Source organism: Macrosteles quadrilineatus, unplaced genomic scaffold (assembly GCF_028750875.1).
Source record: "Macrosteles quadrilineatus isolate MER2022 unplaced genomic scaffold, UCM_ALF_1.0 Scaffold_1__1_contigs__length_201487025, whole genome shotgun sequence".
In the NCBI taxonomy this organism is placed as follows: Eukaryota; Metazoa; Arthropoda; class Insecta; order Hemiptera; family Cicadellidae; genus Macrosteles; species Macrosteles quadrilineatus.
In genome coordinates this window covers 151,314,204-151,333,924 of record NW_026542594.1, presented here as the reverse complement: position 1 = coordinate 151,333,924, position 19,721 = coordinate 151,314,204, and the positions used below count along the sequence as shown (strand labels likewise).

The following is a 19,721-nucleotide window of genomic DNA, read 5'->3' as shown; positions in this document are numbered from 1 at the left end:
GTGTATTATTTTCAGATTGAGTGGATGAGTGACAAGTTGATGAGGAGTTTTGAAGGTGCTCGAAACAACCCATTCCAGTTCAAACATGTTCAGATGTGTCACAGCATGTCTGAGCTCAGCAGGGTCCCCAGTCCCAAGGTAAGTAGATGCTTTATTTGTTTTTGCTTATACATTTTTTTTTAATGCAGAGGTCTGCCAGCTTATATTTTGAGCCAAGCCGAGCACAGCCTAAGGCTGTGGTTTCCTAGACGCGTAATAGATGCGCTGCGTGTGCGCATCTAAGACGCAGCACACTTGTCTTATGGAGTTTCGTGTAAGCGGTTTCCAAGGCTGCGTATCTAATGCGCACGCATCTAATACGCGCGCACCAATAGCTGCGTATTTGGTCGACTGCTTTCAGAGCAGTCAAATCTGAGTTACGCTGCGTTTTAGACGTGTCTTGTGCAATGAATTCGGAAGTAAATGTAAACAACGACGGAAAATTGATTGAATTTGTCTCTTCTAATGACATATTATGGAAGTACTTTGTTCATACAATTAAAATGTTATAGTATTATATTTCATATCATTCGTTATGTAGTGTTAATTTCCCCATAATGTGTAATTTTAATATTAAATTCCTTTGTTACATGTTCCCTACAATTAATTAATTTATCCTCACGTATTTTCTTATTGTTGTTATTAGTAAATAAACCTAATGTTGACAAATATTCTTTTCAAGTCAGCACAACACCAACTCCCAAATATAAGAGCCCCCATAATTATTTTAGGAACTCCTGAACATCTTAGTAATAAGCCTATACTGTATTAATTACTAGCATTGTACCCAAACTTCTTACGGGGTTGGCGTATAAGTATAAAATGCGTATTGCCGTTATAAAAAAAGGTATAAAGGTATTTTCATCGATTCGGTAAATCCCGAATAGGTAAATATAATAACAGTAAAAGCAAAGTTGGACAGCGTAAATTAAGATTTATTGTTTACATTTTAAATTGACATGTTTGCTTTTTTAACAGTACAGTTAAAAGATCCACGAGGGCCACGCACAGTTCCTAATCATGTACTTTTTACTGCTTACGCTTCTTCAAAGCTTTTAATACCAAAATATCCATTTCATTATCTAAATCATCGTATAACATCATAGTAGCCACTAGTTACCTCTCCCGTGAAGTTATGTTACGCAACAACCGTGTGTATTGTACGCAGTCTAGGAAACCACTCACGGCAGCTGCGTTTTGGGACCTGGATAAAAGACGCAGCGCATCTAAACCGCTGCGCATCTATTACGCGTCTAGGAAACCACAGCCTAAATGTTGAAGTGATTCAGCTCCATGTCAGAGAATTGGGCCGCATAAACCTTTTTTTCTCACAATATGATTGCAGAAAGCCTCTTCAAAGTTTGCTCCATACAAAATTTACAATTTTTGCTTGTTGGGTTTGTTTGTTGAGGTTTTTGCTGAAGCTATCTCGACACCTAGAAGCATCGGTCCACCCAATAAGGCCAAGGTTTTTGGAGAATCAGAATATAATAAATTCTCTGTTTTTGGGATTCTGGAGATGGTCAAGATAGGGCCGTGATCATGGGTTATAATTATTAAGGATGTGTCAATTCTCTATACCACCATATTCTTGGGCATTGGTATCAGTATCAAGGATCAATTATCATAAGTCACTGCTGATACTGATACCCAACACAAAGATCACACGATCAAAAAGTTACCAGTTTTGCCACGATCACGCTTGATGATATGACATGTCAACAAGAGACATTGACTATGTCTACACGACCGTGTGAAAAGACAGAATTTAGCCACGATTGCAAGAGACAATGATCATGTCTACATGACCGGGGAAGACAATAATGATGTCTAAAGTAGGGCCTACCGCAAGAAATGATCAGAATATTTCTGTGATCGCGGGAGACGTTGATGATGTCTAAATAGCCGCAGAAGACGATAATGATAACTACACGGCTGCAGTGATGATCGGAACTTTGCTTTGATCACAGAAGACAATGATAATGTCTACACGACAGCGGGATATGGTTATGATTTTGCATGCGAAGACGAGGATGATGTTGTGTGACCGTGGGAGTGGAATATTTTTACAAATACCGTGTTGATTTTTGTTGTTGTTATTATTGCAATTTGCAAGAATAACACTCATTATTTTTAAAACAAACCTTTCTTGCACATAACAAATCTTGTCAAAAAATCAGGAAGATAAGAAAAGTCTCATCCTTTCCCAAACTAAAGATCATTCCCGTCCATCCCTATTTATTGTATTACCAGTTTGACTTTGTGCAGGTGGTGCTAGCAAGTTCTCCAGACATGGAATGTGGATTTTCAAGAGAACTCTTCCTACAGTGGTGCACAAAACCTAATAACAGTATTATAATCACCAATAGGTAAACTTAATTTGTTAAAACCGCTTATTTTTAGGGATGGACGAGATTGGATTTTTAGTTCGAGACGAGACGAGACGAGATTTTTTATTTCTCATAAAATTTCGAGACGAGATCGAGACGGGATTTCCCTTCTCATACACAACGGGAAATGCACGTTCAAAATTTTTACCTGATTTTGTAACATTGTTAGATGACTGTTTAAATACAAAAATAATGATAAAAGGCAAGATACAATCTTTTATTAAAAAACATCAGCATAACATTTTTTTATTAATCACGCCTAACTTATTAAAAATGCCTACGATTAGGAAACATAGTATCAGTTAGGATAGAGTTCAACTTATCCTAAAATAAAATAAAAGCAATATTAATTTTTATAAAATAGTTACTTGTTTTGACTTTTTATAGTAATAAAACATTCCTCACACTGCTTACACTTAACAAAACTTCTCAAATGTTATTAAAGTAATATTATTAAAATAATTAAAGTAATATTTACATTTAAAGAATTAATTAAATAAGAACGCCTTCGCAAAGGAAACGCAACTACAACACGCTCCTGTATTGCGGGTATTGCATTGACTTTCTGCAGGCGTTTTTAATTTTTTTTTTTATTTTTTTTTATTCTTGTCTCGATAAAAATCTCGGCCAAAAAGAAATCTCGTCTCGTGTAACGAGATTTAAAATTTCCCGAAATTTCGAGACTTGACCATCCCTACTTATTTTAATAGTTTAATGTCATGCTGTAACCTAATCAGGATCAGACCCGCTCTCTTACAAAAGAAACAACAAATGCCACCTGGCAATAATTGTTGTCATATGCTCACAACAAATTTTTTAAATCCAGTAGACTCCCTCTTACCCGGACTCCTTGGGACCGAGGCCAGTCTGGATAGTGGGTTTTCCGGTTAAACCGACGTCCCCAAAAAACTTGTAAAAACAGACCGTTTAAATGTGTATTTGACTTAAATTTATGAGAGCATTGTATTTAGACACGTGATCACTAATCTCAAATCTTTCGAATTGTGGATATTTATAGGGATGCACTGTGGATGCGATGCTCCCTGGTGTGGATTAACGTCCGCACTAGTGAGTACTACGACTATCCGCAGTACTATCCTGATAATTAGACCAATTCGTAAATTACAAGGAAAAATGTGGTTCGGATTCCACTATAAACTGTAGGTCCCTTAGTTGCCATTAGCTGTATGGGCGATTAATTAACAGCTGTGTCTATGGAACATGTCGGCCTTAGTAGCTAACAAGACTACAAGATTGCGCCACTCATCCTACACTCATATTTGGGTTAAAATATGCACATAGTGGCGTCCCCATCTTAAATATATGATATGATATGATATTTCCCACGAGAACGGTTGTTTCAGTACCACCCACTTCCTGCCGATCTAGTCCGGTTAAGCTGATGTGCTGATACAAATTGTCCAGTTAAAGAGATGTAATTTCCGCTGAGTGTAGTCCAGTTAAACCGATGTCTGGTTAAAAGGTATCCGGATAAGAGGGAGTCTACTGTAATGTTTATTGATTGAAGTGTTTTTAAAATAAGTTAGAAAACAAGTTATAAAATACATTTGTATTAATTGCAACTATAATTGATTCATTATTATTAATAATGGATTAAACATGAATAATGTGAATATTTATTTATTCAATTATTTACTAGCATGCCAATGATCAGGGATCATAGTTTAGGCAAGGGTGCATATTTTAAGGCCAAAGTAAGTGAAAAATTTGTGTTGAATGAATAAGATGATTGTCTTGTCTCTAAGATCAGATGGTTCATAGGCAGGACCAATTATTAAAAGCTAAATCATCAGTTTTCAAACCATAAAAAGACACTGAATTTTTTATGATCAAAACTGCACTTTTTTCTTTATTAACTAAAAATTTACCCTCAGTAAGTAAGCACAGGTGCCCAGCTAATTAACTTATTATTGTGATAGAAAACTAACCATTTAAGCTGGATTTCCGATCTAATACAGTGAATCATGCTTATTATTATATTTTAAAAATGCTTATTATTATAATTTTTAACTGTAGTATGAGGCCCGGGTTTTTTATTACATTTTGGTTTACTTGTTGTAAATCATAAAATTTTATGCCTTTTACTAATCTCAAACTTTGCACCGATTTTTAGAACATCGCCAGGTACTTTAGCAAGAGAATTAATTGATTTAGGAGGCAACAGGACTATTACACTTCAAGTTAAAAAAAGAGTTCGATTAGAAGGAGCAGAGCTAGAAGAATTTCTACAAAAAGAACGAGAAAAAGAAAAGGAAAAAGAGAAAAGGTAATGGTTTTAATGTGAGATAAATTAATTTGAAGAAGTTAAGGCTTATTAAAAGACATTATGGATGATCATATTTTTTAATTGTTACTTAGGCCCATTTTATTTTAAAATTTAAGTCAATAGGCCTAAAGGATATTTTTACTTAAATAACTTGAAAATATACAGCATTAAAAAATAGTTTTAAGATGAAATGTGTAAAAAATAGGTGACTTTCTGTTGCTTGCTGTGATAATCTTTGAACCTTTATCCTCTAAATTGCCATGTATAAAATTTAATCAAAGAAGTGAGAAACATACAGTAGGCGAAATACTGATAATAGTTTTAAATTTTTGGTGATATCATGTTAAATAATCTGTATATTTTTTAAAAATGTTTTTAAGCAATCGTGAAAAAATAAAAAAAAATCAGGGAAATGAGTATACATTCAGTAGTGTTGGGGCATGTTGCTTGGTCATGCTGAGCTTGTGTTAGGCTAAGTCAAATGTTTTTTGTGTAAATACAGATAAAAACATGGGTTTTTGTTGTTTCGTTGCTAGTGAGTACGATGTGTACCTAAGTTCAGACTCGGAAGATGAACAAGAATTGGCAGCCATTAAAGGGAAACACGATCTGCTTGTGGTTAAGAGTGAGATCAAATCTCAAGCAGGAGCAGGCGGAGTTGGTGTTGGAGGAGCAGGGTTCTTCAAAAGTAGCAAAAAACAACATCCCATGTTTCCATTTTATGAAGAAAAAGTCAAATTTGATGAATATGGAGAAATAATAAGGTGAGTTTGTATTTTCTGTACTTTATTCAACTTTTTAAATGCATTTTGTTTTTTTATTACACGTAAAACTGAGTTAAAAAAGCATTTTGTTTTCAGATAACCTGTATTGAGACAAAAGATTATTCTTACAATTGATAAGTGATGCATTTATTCTAGTAATGGTTGAAACCAGAAATTTTTGCGGCATTTTCATAGAACCATCAATGTCTTTTTTGCATACTGTTGCAAAGCATGGGTATATATTTTTTTTTTTTTTAGGGAGAGGAGGGAAAATGCATGGGTATAGTGGCTAGTTATTTTATATAATAATTAATAATTCATTGTATATTTTAATTTCATTCCAGGCCTGAAGATTATAAGTTAGCAGACGCTTCAATGGAAGTGGAAGAGAATAAAGAAAATGTTGATCAGAAGGATGAAGATTTAACAAGTAAGAGTTTAGTAATTTATTTTATTCATTGATGACAAATGTCTATATTATTTCAAATAATTACAGACAGCGTTACAATCCACTCCCAGTTAGAGAGTTAGCATAAATCACTACAGTAGAACTCCGATATCCGATATCCAGCTGCCTTTGATCATTGATCAAATAAATCAAATCTGGGTAAAGAACCAACTGATCATAGTCCGTAACAAACCATTCATCTCATTAATTAATTATTCATCTTTCCCTTGAAATATTGACCCTGGTGTGTTACGCTTTATAATTTAGAACCAATTAATAAGATACTGTACGTAACACAATTAAATCATTGCTTCTAAGTTTGTAATGTACTGTCTCTAGTGGTTTTGCTTAAAACTTGTCTTTGAAGTAGTCCTATATTAGTGTTGTTTTGTGACCTTTTATTATGTGTATGTATTAGCCCCTGGGCTCTCTTGTACTGAAGTGTGTGTGTGTGTGTGTGTGTACAGTGGACATCACAGAGGAGCCTACTAAGTGTGTCAAGTACACCAGGCAGGTGACTGTGGCAGCGCAAGTGCAGTTTATTGACTTTGAAGGCCGCTCGGACGGAGAGAGTATACAGAAGATCCTAGCAGGGCTGAAGCCTCGACGGCTGGTGTTGGTGAGAGGCAGCCCGGAGAGTACTCTAGCACTAGAGGCTCACACCAAGCAGAGGTGTGGAGACGCACGAATATTCGCTCCTTCACGAGGCGAGGTGGTGGATGCCACCACTGAGACCTACATCTATCAGGTCAGCTCAATGTAGTAGCTATACATTGGATATCAAGTAAATAGGGCGTTAACACATTGCATATCTAAGATGCTGCATTTGCACTCAAAATTTGTGCAACATTGCACTCTGTATTTGTCTTCCAACATTTTTTTATATCCCTACATGCTGTTAAAATTTATAAGACAGTAAGTGTAATATGTGATGGCGATCACAGTTAAAATGGTCTCATCTGGTCAAGTTGTAGAATTTAAGATAACTTTGTAATTTACACTATATATAAAAATGGTAGATGGATCAATTTAATTATGCTTTTCACTTTTGTAAAATAATAAAATGAAAACTAATATGAATGGTTTTGCCACCAGCAAACTGTATCCAATTAAAATAGCAATCACTGTGTATATGACATATTTAACTGAACTGAACTTGCCAAACAGTTCAGTTTGGCAATCCACTCATACCAAACCGTTAAATGTTATGTGTAAAGTACGAGGGTCTAATTTTGCCCATTTTTACAATTCAAATAACATGTTTTATTGTTTATTTATTTTGATGATTGATTGAATGTTAATATATCTTAGGGGTGTGCATATATTCAAATTTCGACTTTTTTTAAATCGAATATCGGGATACCTATGCGATTAGATTTGAAATCTATAAATAGGTTCGAAGTTCGAATCGAATATTTATATGACCGACCTACCATTTAAAAGTAGGTTATAATCAAGTATTATTCCAAATTAAATAATTAGCCTACTAGGTGAAACCCGTCGAAACCGACGGTTACTCTTGAGGTTTTACGTAAATGAAGGGAGCATAAACATAATTATGCGTATGACAATTGTGTACCTTAAAAAACGTTGTTGATGAATTTTTTTAATACAATATTTTCTGTCTTTTCAATTAGGGCTTTTGGTTGCCCAAAAGGGTTTTTAGGAGTCTTACAATTGTTTCTTGTTCATGAGTTTTGATCATGTTAAAGCCTGTTTCACTATATGGGGAAAGGAGTTCTTATAATTAGTATGTAATCTTACGGAAAGAGTCAATATTACTAATAACTGGTTCCATCTGCTTAAGGAACATCAGTCAGATCGTATTTGGATTGCATAAGTGAATCACCATCTTTGGTCATAAAAATACAGAATTTTATCAGCGGAAGGCCTTAAATTAGTTTTTTTTTTGTATTTGATAAAAAAATATCTGATTCTCCAGACAGAAAGCAGCAACATTCTTACGTCGATGAGGATCTAACCAATTTTGATTTCTTCTCTAGCCACATCGACCAATGTATTTAATCATCCTGTACTTATTTGCTAATTGATTAACTTCTGGTGGTTATGTGGAATCGTGCCATGAGGTTGCTGTCAAACTTGAACTTTATTGATATGCGAGGGTTAAATGCCTTGGCCTCATCGATCACATAAAGTTGTGCATGTATTTTGTGTATGAGATTTACCAATTATGTACTGAACTTGGCCACAAATCTTGAACATTTGCGGAGCCACATCTATAACCTAGTCCGGTCTTGTTGGCAACAAATTATGCAAATGAGATGAGATGTGATGGCAATGTTGTATTTGCAAATGTTTGTAGTGAGGTTCAGAAGTGTTATTCAACCTACCTAGATGTGCACATCAAAGTATAAACCCTGTAGGCCTACAACTTTTTTAAATACACAAATTCACCTACTTCACCAAAACCATAGATGAAACATACTCCGTGGTTAGTCTATGCCAAAACTTAAATACTGCTCACAATCTCAACGTACTCCTTTACACTTGCATGGCTTTTATTGTATGACACAATTTTCACACAATTATCGAAAACTTTTATGTTAATAATCTCACGAACCTCTGACGTTCTTTCTTGAATGTAATAATAAATTATTATTGAAAGTAGACAAAAAAGGCAAGTGGCAACCCCTACAATAAACATAAGCTAACCCGATAATGAAATAATTACCTGTTCCTTTGAAGTTGATATGTCCCACTGATATCATAATGTAATATTTTCTAAATGCATTAAAGCATAGATTTTTGAACAAAAAAATCAAAAACCTATCATAAATTCATCATTTTGTTCAAACTATAAAAAAACTTGTTTTGCAGTAAAAAATCAATTTTATAATCATAAATAATAATGTAAACATTTCATTTTAGTAGATTCAGTAAATGGCTCATAACACTTAACCTTTGAAATACAATTTTAATATTAACTGCTGGATCATTAAAAGTAGTGTAAAGTTACCATATGGTCATAATGTAAACAAATCTGCTGAGGGAACTTTAAAGGCCTCTCGGGCAGAGCCCCGAGGATATGTACCTAGTTTCTCTTTTGATGGCTCATCTACAGACCAAGTCCTTTCTTTAGACACCCCTACCAAGTTTCTACGCCCAGCCGTTCTCTAAAATTAGCTGTGACAAAAAACCCGTCTTTCTTCCATAATAATAACATGGGGTGGGAATTTAAAGACCACTGGGGCAGAGCCCCAAAGTAATTTACCACTTTTCTCTTTTGATGGCTCATATAGAGACCAAGACCTTTCTTTAAACACCTCTACTAAATTTCTACTCCCAGCCGTTCTCTCAAATTAGCTGTGAAAGTCCAACTTTGTGTTTACTGTCAAGAATAGGTAAGATCGGCAGAATAAAATAAAAAAAACTGACACGACACGGGCGCGGCAGCTCAGATGAGTCGAATACGAATTCCAAATCTTAAATCCACCGAATCCTAACAAAAGATTTGAATTTGAGAGATTCGATTAACGATATTTGAGAATCGATTAACGATATTTGAGAATCGAATCTCGGGTCCGCTACACAGAATACACCGACTCACTGCCAGCGCCAGCTCTATAGTAACGTGTAGCAGCAGTAGAGCAGTGTCGATCTACGCATAGCTGGAACAAAGCCAAACTCGGTCTCAAAACTCAAGGCCATGGCTGGAATTACGTCCTAGTCGAATATCAATTGTATTTTGATAGGGACAGGCTGATAACAGAATTTCTCGATTCAATACCAGTTCTGAAATATTACTCATGATTCTCGATACCGATTCCATATAAAAACTCACATTTTTATGGAAGCTGGTCAATGTTTTGTTGTTCGTTTGAATTCTGAATCAGACAACCGGCTTAGTTCATGGGGGCCCAAAACTCAGTTAAATATTGTATCCAAGTCTGATTAGTAAACAGAATCAGGGAACCGCTCTTGCTTTTTTAGAAATGAAATAGTAGTAGACAGAAAACATCCAAATGGAGGTATCACTGGCACGGCAACTCTGTTAGAAAATCGAGACCCTATAAAATGTTGTTATGTTGGTACCACTAGAAGAATCAACCAGCTCATTGGCTGTTGGCAATTGCAATCCCCTAGTTCCAATACTCCCTAGTTAGTACATATGGCGGCCAACGTCTCTCAATTATTCTCGCATTCAGTGCTACCTTTGGTTGTAGCTCTAGTTCAGTGCGAGTAACTATTGCCACCATTGCTGGTATCGACTTAGTCTTGACCGCAATAAGTATTTGTCTGCAATCGTGTGTACTGTGTAGACACTAGACAGACGGCACGACAATTTAGACAGTACGATTCCCAATCGACGCTCGACTGTGGATTGAATTGATGTTTATTATCTAATGTTATATAAATTTGAAATAAAAACTTCACCAATATTTTTAGAATTTTTAATTTCATGGCAAAAGGCCTCCAATTTATAGAAAGAACGTCTATGTCTGACACTTCCGGGCAATAAGCTCAGTTTTATTCTGCAAAATTTAATCTAGCCTTTCGCCATGAAAGATTCTAAAAATATTGGTGAAGGTTTTATTTCAAATTTATATTAATTCCAATATTACCAGTTCTTCTTGAAGATCTAATATATTATTTAACATTTTATTAACAGAGTACACTATCGATCTATGAATTTAAAATTAAGAAGTGTAAGTTACCTACAACAACCATGAACTAGACATGTAAAACGAGCTTCATAATTTACAATGGGATGAGAAGGCTACTTGTGTTGTTTAGTCTATGGTTCAACCAGCTTACTTAGAAAATAAAACAACCGAGTAAAACCTTATTTCGTTTGCTTTAAATAACATTTTACTTAAAAAAGAGGCATAGCATATGTTTTTCTCATGGTAAAAAGTAGGCCTGTTGATACCAGCATCGGTACTTTCGTCTTCAGCTTACTCCAACTTTACAGTAGCTAGATTTCAACATCAAAATAACATACCATTTCTTAACGCACATTTTTGGACTTGGACGACTTTGTTTTGGCGATGGAATGGCGCAATAGGTGCCTATTACCTAACATATAAAATGATGGTTGAGGAAGTAAGGTTAAAATAAATAAACTTAAAAATAATGTACAAAAAATGTATTAGATGGTTAGATGCAGTCATGGTGACTCGCAGCAAAGCTGTGGCCAAGCGTCTCACTAAGATGATTACATGTTGTAGGTGAGGCTGACAGATGCATTGGTGTCTTCTATGGAGTTCAAGAGGGCCAAAGACGCAGAGCTGGCCTGGTTGGATGCAGTCATGGTGACTCGCAGCAAGGCTGTGGCCAAGCGTCTCACTAAGATGATTACATGTTGTAGGTGAGGCTGACAGATGCATTGGTGTCTTCTATGGAGTTCAAGAGGGCCAAAGACGCAGAGCTGGCCTGGTTGGATGCAGTCATGGTGACTCGCAGCAAGGCTGTGGCCAAGCGTCTCACTAAGATGATTACATGTTGTAGGTGAGGCTGACAGATGCATTGGTGTCTTCTATGGAGTTCAAGAGGGCCAAAGACGCAGAGCTGGCCTGGTTGGATGCAGTCATGGTGACTCGCAGCAAGGCTGTGGCCAAGCGTCTCACTAAGATGATTACATGTTGTAGGTGAGGCTGACAGATGCATTGGTGTCTTCTATGGAGTTCAAGAGGGCCAAAGACGCAGAGCTGGCCTGGTTGGATGCAGTCATGGTGACTCGCAGCAAGGCTGTGGCCAAGCGTCTCACTAAGATGATTACATGTTGTAGGTGAGGCTGACAGATGCATTGGTGTCTTCTATGGAGTTCAAGAGGGCCAAAGACGCAGAGCTGGCCTGGTTGGATGCAGTCATGGTGACTCGCAGCAAGGCTGTGGCCAAGCGTCTCACTAAGATGATTACATGTTGTAGGTGAGGCTGACAGATGCATTGGTGTCTTCTATGGAGTTCAAGAGGGCCAAAGACGCAGAGCTGGCCTGGTTGGATGCAGTCATGGTGACTCCCAGCAAGGCTGTGGCCAAGCGTCTCACTAAGATGATTACATGTTGTAGGTGAGGCTGACAGATGCGTTGGTGTCTTCTATGGAGTTCAAGAGGGCCAAAGACGCAGAGCTGGCCTGGTTGGATGCAGTCATGGTGACTCGCAGCAAGGCTGTGGCCAAACCTCTCTCTGAGAACACTACATCTGAGCGAGAGGCTCTACAAGACAATGATGGTAAACACTCTACTAAAGTATACATCCAATCCATATGGATCAACTATAGCTAATATTATTATTAAAATAGAACATAACTAGAGCTCACCCTGTGGTCGAAAACTTAACCAAAAGTATGTACTGTATTGTGCAAACTTCTCTATTGCACGCTGTAAATAAAACATGTGATTGGAATTTCTTCCATTTGTTTTGATTTTATGTTTAGATTTTGTTGTTATTTCATCACCAACATGGCAACCAATTTTCTCTTGTACTTTTTAATACTTTGATACAGATATTTTATGCTATTGTACAACCCCTGGACTTACTTGGTCATTGGGACATCTCGTTGTCTCTCGTGATCGTAGCAAAATCTTAGATTTCTATGGCGGTCATGTAGACATCATTATCGTCTCTTCATCATCGGCAAACCCAATTGTGGCAAAAGTGTGAAATTTTGTATAGCTCAATCATCGCAAACGTGTGCTACATATTCTTGATTTCATAACTTGGTGTTAGATCTCTTAAGCTTTTAGGCTAGGCTTGGCTCGGCTTGATAATCTAGCAGCTCGTAAACCTCTAAACAACTCATTCTTTTGTTGGTTCAATTCAACTATGTTCATTATTTCTATTATGAAACTGGCTACAACTTTAACATGGGAATATAATGTCTACTATCAATATTTAGTCAAATATATATTTGTGTTGCTAAGAAAACCCAAAATAAATCCAAAAACCTTTTGAGATTCTGCTAAAAACGTAAATTTCAGGTTTAATATTTATAAATTTATTCAATTCAAGCATGTACAATTTACTCTCATTAATCTGACATATGATAGTCTGACACACTCAGAAATACGAGTAATGGTTTCCAGTTAAGCTACACAGTCCTTACTATGAGAATGTATAATCATTGGGTAAAAAGTACTTTACTGTGCTTTGTTTAGTTTCTACTCAATTTAACTTAATTACCTGAATGTTTAGCCTTTGTATAAATTTGTTGTATTTAATCTTTGCAATAGTTATAATTGCATTGTATCATTCAGCTCTGTAATCAAAACTTACTAGTAGTTGTTTTTGCAGTACAGTAGTTATGTTACAACGACAGTATTTCTGCAATATGCTACCTTTCAGGAGGGTAGCAGGGCACAGTACTTTGGTCCCTGAGGTCCTTTGTTCAAAATCTAACAAGACTACAAGATCGCGCCACTCATCCTACACTCATCTCCATTCATACTTGGCTTAAAATACCTACTTTGTATGGTCGCCATTTAATAAGAAAGTATAAAGAAAGTATCCCACCAAATCACCAATGGATATTATCTAAGTGATAATGCCGCAACCCCTAGGTCTAGCCTGATGTAATGTGAAAAACAATCGTGGGCTCGTGCCTTGCATCCTAGGACAAAAGAAATATGCTATCTTTAACCAATTATATTCATCCCTTTATTTTTCATCCATTAGCCAAGCACAAGTGAAACCACTTGTACTGTAATTATTATAATTATTGTTGCAAGTAAAATCACATTTATTGCCTTTGTAGACTATTAATATATAGTTTTCTTTTTCGTTTTTAGACACTAAAGAAGACACCAAAGATGAAATATACACTTTGGAACCCTTAGCACCAAATGAGGTAAATATTTATTTTAACATATTTGGAACATTAAAATATGTATCCACTATAACCATAGGTGGACGTACGCCACTCGTGGCCACGACTTGTACTTCGTAAAATAGTGTATAACAAAGTTTGAATGACGTCTGCTTGAAAAGCAAATATTAAAGATTTATAACCTATCAGACGACTAGCTTAGCTAGTTGATGATTGGGCCGCTGGAGCCTGAAAAACACAGTGGCGATGCATGTTACCCAAGTGTTTTGTTATGTTTAGTGTTTTGTAAACCTAATTTTGTATTTAATTTGAATGAATTTTAGTTAGTTCTTTAAAATATTTATAACTAGTTTATGCTGAAATGAATATGAGCGTTTTATTGCATAACTTTGTGTTATAAACAATAGTATTGAAACCCAAATTTAATTCACGTACCACCTGTGGTAATGGTTCATGTGCCTTCAAAATAGACAAATACATAGTAAAACCACTCACAGAAACCCTGAAACATGTAGTGTACAATCACGATACACAGTGCCAACCTGTGGTACACGTAGTAAAAAAAAAAATTAAAAACAGGGAAAATTTTGTTGGAGCATACATGTTAATATGTTTATTTCATAATCAGTGTCAAATAATATTTCACTATAACCTACTGAATAACTTTAGAATCCCGTCAATCATTTTCACCTGTATCGAGAAATGCTTATTCTGAAAAGATGTACATATCGGCAGGATTATAAATGACTTTGGTTGTGGTTTCAGATCTCTGGGCACCAGCCATCGTTTATCAATGAGCTGAAGCTGTCAGATTTCAAACAAGTGTTGACCAAGTACAACATCCCATCAGAGTTCTCAGGAGGAGTTCTGTGGTGTTGTGACAACACTGTGGCCATCAGACGGGTAAGTAACACTAGGGACCATTATAATCAGATAAGTTAGGGTTGAAGGATTCAGAATGCGCTACAAGAGAGGTGTAAGCAGTGGAAGAAGGGGGAAAAGAGGAGTGTAGAAATCTTGGCCTCTGGGTTTATCGAACTGGTACCTAGAACTGCCTAACGGCAGTGTGTTATTGTTAAATGGCGGTTTAAACATTTTTTTTCAAACGAGTATTACGCAATAAAAATGATCCAGAAGGGTTATAATTATGATACCGTTGAAAAGAAGAGATTCTAACTTTAATTTTCATATCGAAACGAACTTCGTAGCAATAACAGATCAATATAACTGCTATTTTAACCCTCCGAGTGTTATTTGTCGATGCGTCGACACATAACACACTTTGTGTAGTGTTTTGTGTCGATTTTTCGACTCACAAACACTGTTTACGGGGAAGGCTCTATGACTGACAAAATCGGATTGAACTGGATCGAGTTAGGTATCGTTTTATCTGGCAGTTTCTAAGCTTTCTCCTGAGGTCTGTCTCTAAGCGCTTTTTTTCTCGAGCCGATCATAATTGTAGCAGACAGCTGACGTGCGTATTTGTAAACAGCTTGGTTAACCTCGCACCGATGACTGACGTGTTTTATTACGTTTATCATTGTTTTAGTGTTAAAAATCAAAAGTAGTGATATACGTGGTAAATTATAAGAAGATTTAAGTGATTTTGAAGGGCTGGTTGATGATCCTGAAGAAGTAGGTAGTGATATTGATGTAAATTATCAGCCAGATTCCTAGCTATGGTTAGGCTATGCATTCTTAGCTAAACGCTATGTACCGAAATCTGTTTTTTGCCTATAACTTATTTATTTGCAAATCTACTTCCTTATATTATTATATATTTGTAACCCTCATAAAATTTAGAACAAAGTGGCTATTTTCAAATATTTATAGGCCTATAATTTATACAATTTCATTAAGCGCAAACTTATTTTTTTTTTGAAAATTTTCTTAATATTTTTTTTACCTAAAAAATTTTTTTGAAACAAATGTTCCTTATGGTTTTTGTATAATATTGAAACCCATGATTTTCCAAACAAAATGGTATATAGAACATTATAATTAACATTGTTTTCAAGCTTCTCAGATCCGTTTTAATAAAACCTTGCAAATGAGCAAAAAATAGGCAGACATTAAGGCCAAAACAAGGGACACTCGGAGGGATAAATTCAACTTAATTTAGCGTGCAAAACATTATCGTACTGCGATCGGCAAAATCTCGTAAAACATGTGTTCTTGAAAAAAATCGTGAAGTCTTTATTTTTGCCCAAACAGAAAGCGGTTTGTAACATTGGAAAGATCATGATTTTTTCTTTATTTTCGTAAAGAGAACTTTGTCATAAGATGTTTGGAAGTCTGAGAAATAAATTTTTGAAATCAGCTGTTTTGTCAACTAGCCATTTTGCCCAAAGCGCCGTTTCAACGGCAGTTTCCAAATCACTAATAAAAATATTGATAATTGACATAGCGTGATGTCAGTCAAACTTATTTGAAGCTGAGAAAACGTTCTATCTCAATGTTTTGGTACCTTTCACAGGGTGTCCACATTCTGGAAAGTCAGGTATAGTCATGGAAAGTCTTGGAAAAAAATTCTGGTCATTGACAGTAATGGAAATAGGCAAAAAGTCTTGGAAATCCCCAATGGTTGGTGGTGAGTTGATGGCTCATTTTGGTAGCGTCGCGGACTTTGGGCCCAAGGCAGTGGTTGTCGGTTAGGATCCTGGTCACTGCCTAAAACATATTATCAGTACAGTTCACCTTCGTACTGTATCGGCTCACCCCTTGCTTTGCGTTAGTTCTATGTGGACAGGAAAATACAAGATTTAAAGAGGCTGACAACCTCTAAAAAAAAAAAATTATGGATGGATTTGTGGGGACCATTCAGTGCTCTATTGTAGCATTTTTTCGGGATTTTTCACAATTGTGAATTGGTATTTATCCCAATAATTCCATTAATTCCTAGCAACTACCCGTTTGAGTTCAAGCGGCTACAGTTCTCCGTCACAGTTTGCTTCGCCATGAGGATTAATGAATCACAAAACCAGACGTTGTCCACAGCCGGGATGGACCTGAGCGGATCAGCATGTTTCTCTCACGGACAGTTGTAAGTTGCGTGTTCCAGAGTGAGATCCAGAGACATTTAAAAGCCTCTTCATTCATGCTCCGGGCGGCCAGACTGCAAACGTAGTGTATGAGGAGGCACTCAAATAAACCACACACATTTTCTTTATCAACAAAAGAAACCTTGGGTGAAAGAAGGTGAAGATCTTCTAAATACCATAATTTAAACCACTTCTTATTTAAATGTTTTATTATATTTTTTGTAATAAATGCCATATTATTATCATTGTGTTTAATAGTTTAACTGTCATTATTTGCACATAGTATTTCTTTTTAATACACTGTACTTACTATTGTGTTAGTTATAACTCTTACTTTTTATTATTACTGTAAATTAAAAGATAGAATTTATACTTGACGTAATAAGATTCCTCATTGTATTGTTCGTGCTGAATATTTTATTCAACCCGAACGTAGAACTGGTGGGTGCATAGCTAGTTTCCTGTAAATACTGTAAATATATTTATCATACTATAGTAAAAAAATGAAACAAAAATTAAATCTAACTTTGAATAACTAATTTTTGTTTTCGGCAAAAATAAAAAATTGTTTTTTTAAGTCATATAAAGTCATAAAAAGTTATTACTTTGTACAATATGACATTATTCTGAATAAAGGTATTGTTACCTTTATAAATATAAAATTTCTGTATATAAATTGTATACTTCTGATTTTACTTTTATTTTTCACATGTACAGTGCAATTTTGTTGATTTTCTCCAATTTCCGTATATTTACCCGTAACTAGTAAAAAAAATTGTTGATGCAAATCAATCACACTTATTATTATTGATTATTTGGGAAATAAATTGCCTACATTTTGTATATCTTAGATTGTCTGTAAAAAATTGTTGTTAAAAGCCTAGGCCTCTACTTTTGAAAATTATTCCAAAAATTTTAATAAAATTTCACATTTTGCAAAAGATTCACAGACAGGATTTTCTCTTATTTTATGTTATTCTAAATTTCCTTCTTTTTCTGAACAAAACAAGTATCAATATGACTAGGTTATCAACAGTGGTTTAGGCCCTGAGAATTGTTAAAAACAACTCGGTAAAATGGCCAAAATTGCCAGGGCACCAAGCAATTTGGCTTAAATCAGGTCAAGGCAGTCCTAGGGTTGAAATTGTCAAGGCAAGTGGAAATGACTACTTGGCAGAGTTTTTTCTCACTGACAGTACCAGACCAGGGTGTCTACCAATCGGGAATTCCGAGAAATTCGGGAAACAGTCGGGAATTTTGAAAGGTCGGGAAAAAGTAGTGAAAAAGTAATGAATTTCGGCCGAAGATCGTTTTTCGAATGTTTTCTTCAAAAGATTCGGATAATTGGCAATTCAGATGGTTGGAATTCAGATAGGTAGTTAGAGTTCTTCTGTAATCAATGATGGATGTGTAACTATTTCATACGGCAGATCTGAAGGAAATTTTTGTCTTCTGCGACTTCTTTCGATTGCGAAGGACGAGTATATCGGCAGTGTATTGTACACTGTGTCACAACACAAATAAGGACTGGGACGGGTCATGCGTACACAAGATTTTGTCTCCTATCCTAGATAATCAAAGTCCAGTGAGATAACCATTGGAAATGTAATCACTAAATTGAAATTGGTACTAAGAAACTAAAGTGGAGTTTCTGATATGGATACTATCAGGCAGGAATAGACAGTGGGGGTCCCAGGGGGGGATTGGAGGGATCGAAATATTTTATATTTTATTAGCTAACATAATACTATTAGCTTGATCATATTTTATAGCTGAAATACGTATAAAAATAAGTTTTTAGGTTTTGAATTCCACATTTTATTCAGGGGAGGGCCGAAGCCCCCCCTTTTTTCTGGGGGATAAACCATACACCCCCGGTGGTCATTCCCCCTGAAATGAAATCATGGGACCCCGCCACTGGGAAAAGATCATCTGCAGGATTGTTTAGTTTGTTTATAGGTGAGTCGGTGGCTCAGTTGGTAACATCATGGACTTTGGGACAAAGGTAGCAATGTCGTGGGTTCGGATCCTGGTCCCCGCCACCAACATTTTATCAGTTCACCTTTGTACTGTACTGGCTCACCCCTTGCTTTGCTGGATACATTCCACACACAGATCTGTAGTCTATGTGGACGGGCAAATGCAAGGTTAAAAGAGGCTGCCAACCTCTTAACAAAAAAAAAAAACTAATAAATAAAAAATTGGTAAGGCTCTCATTGTCAAAGGACCTTGCACTTTACCTAGCAGCTAAACCATCTATAACCAAACAACCTAATTTAAGTCCAGTTTTTCAAATGTTCTTCCATGCTTACCTGTACTGCGATTGTTTCAGCATGAAGCCGGGAAAGTCACCCTAGAAGGTTGTTTATCTGAAGATTATTATAGAGTCAGAGAACTTCTATATGAACAATATGCTATTGTTTAAAAATTGTAAATTTCTATTGTAATATTGATGTAATCCATTTATCATTATATAATATTTTGTATGCTAATGCTAAGATCATAAATAAAATAATTTTATTTATAAAATTAATGGTTGTGTTACATACCCCCTCACTTTTATTTGTTGAATGTAGATTCTATTTTATGGTTATACTAATTTATTAAATGGTTAATCTATATATTAATAGGCAAGCATCTTTCTTTAAAACCTTTTTTCTCAGCTCGTGTACATCACAGGGAAAATCTACGCATACCGTTAGAAAGATATTTTCCTGTAGATGTGCAGAATCCCTTTAAAAAGTAAAATAGGTTCAAGTAAAAGCACAAAAAATTCAATTTGAAATTTAAAAAAAATTAACATGGGCTTTATGGGTTGCCCATTGATGTATAATAACTCCCTGGATTGCGCGCTCAGGTTGAAGTGAAGGCTCGAAAAATGGGCCGTCGATACCTCGCTCTGTCCGCCAGGAGTGGGGATAAAGGCATGACTCACCCTAGTGCCGAGCGTCGCGCCCGCTCTCGCC

General features: G+C 35.9%; 1 protein-coding gene across 2 annotated transcripts in view; it reads left to right on the top strand.

The window, feature by feature from the left end:
- The window catches only part of LOC128987427 (probable cleavage and polyadenylation specificity factor subunit 2), a 52,613-nt gene extending 33,341 nt beyond the window's left edge, over positions 1–19,272 (top strand). For both annotated transcript variants that reach the window (XM_054408278.1, XM_054408270.1), the window contains exons 7-16: positions 16–138; positions 2,308–2,408; positions 4,564–4,716; positions 5,253–5,480; positions 5,825–5,910; positions 6,396–6,676; positions 11,958–12,120; positions 13,677–13,735; positions 14,480–14,617; positions 19,088–19,272. In XM_054408278.1, coding sequence (XP_054264253.1) covers positions 16–138; positions 2,308–2,408; positions 4,564–4,716; positions 5,253–5,480; positions 5,825–5,910; positions 6,396–6,676; positions 11,958–12,120; positions 13,677–13,735; positions 14,480–14,617; positions 19,088–19,180 — 1,425 coding nt within the window. In that variant the 3' untranslated portion in view covers positions 19,181–19,272. The remainder of the gene's footprint in view (positions 1–15; positions 139–2,307; positions 2,409–4,563; positions 4,717–5,252; positions 5,481–5,824; positions 5,911–6,395; positions 6,677–11,957; positions 12,121–13,676; positions 13,736–14,479; positions 14,618–19,087) is intronic.
- The last annotated feature ends 449 nt before the right edge of the window (positions 19,273–19,721 follow it).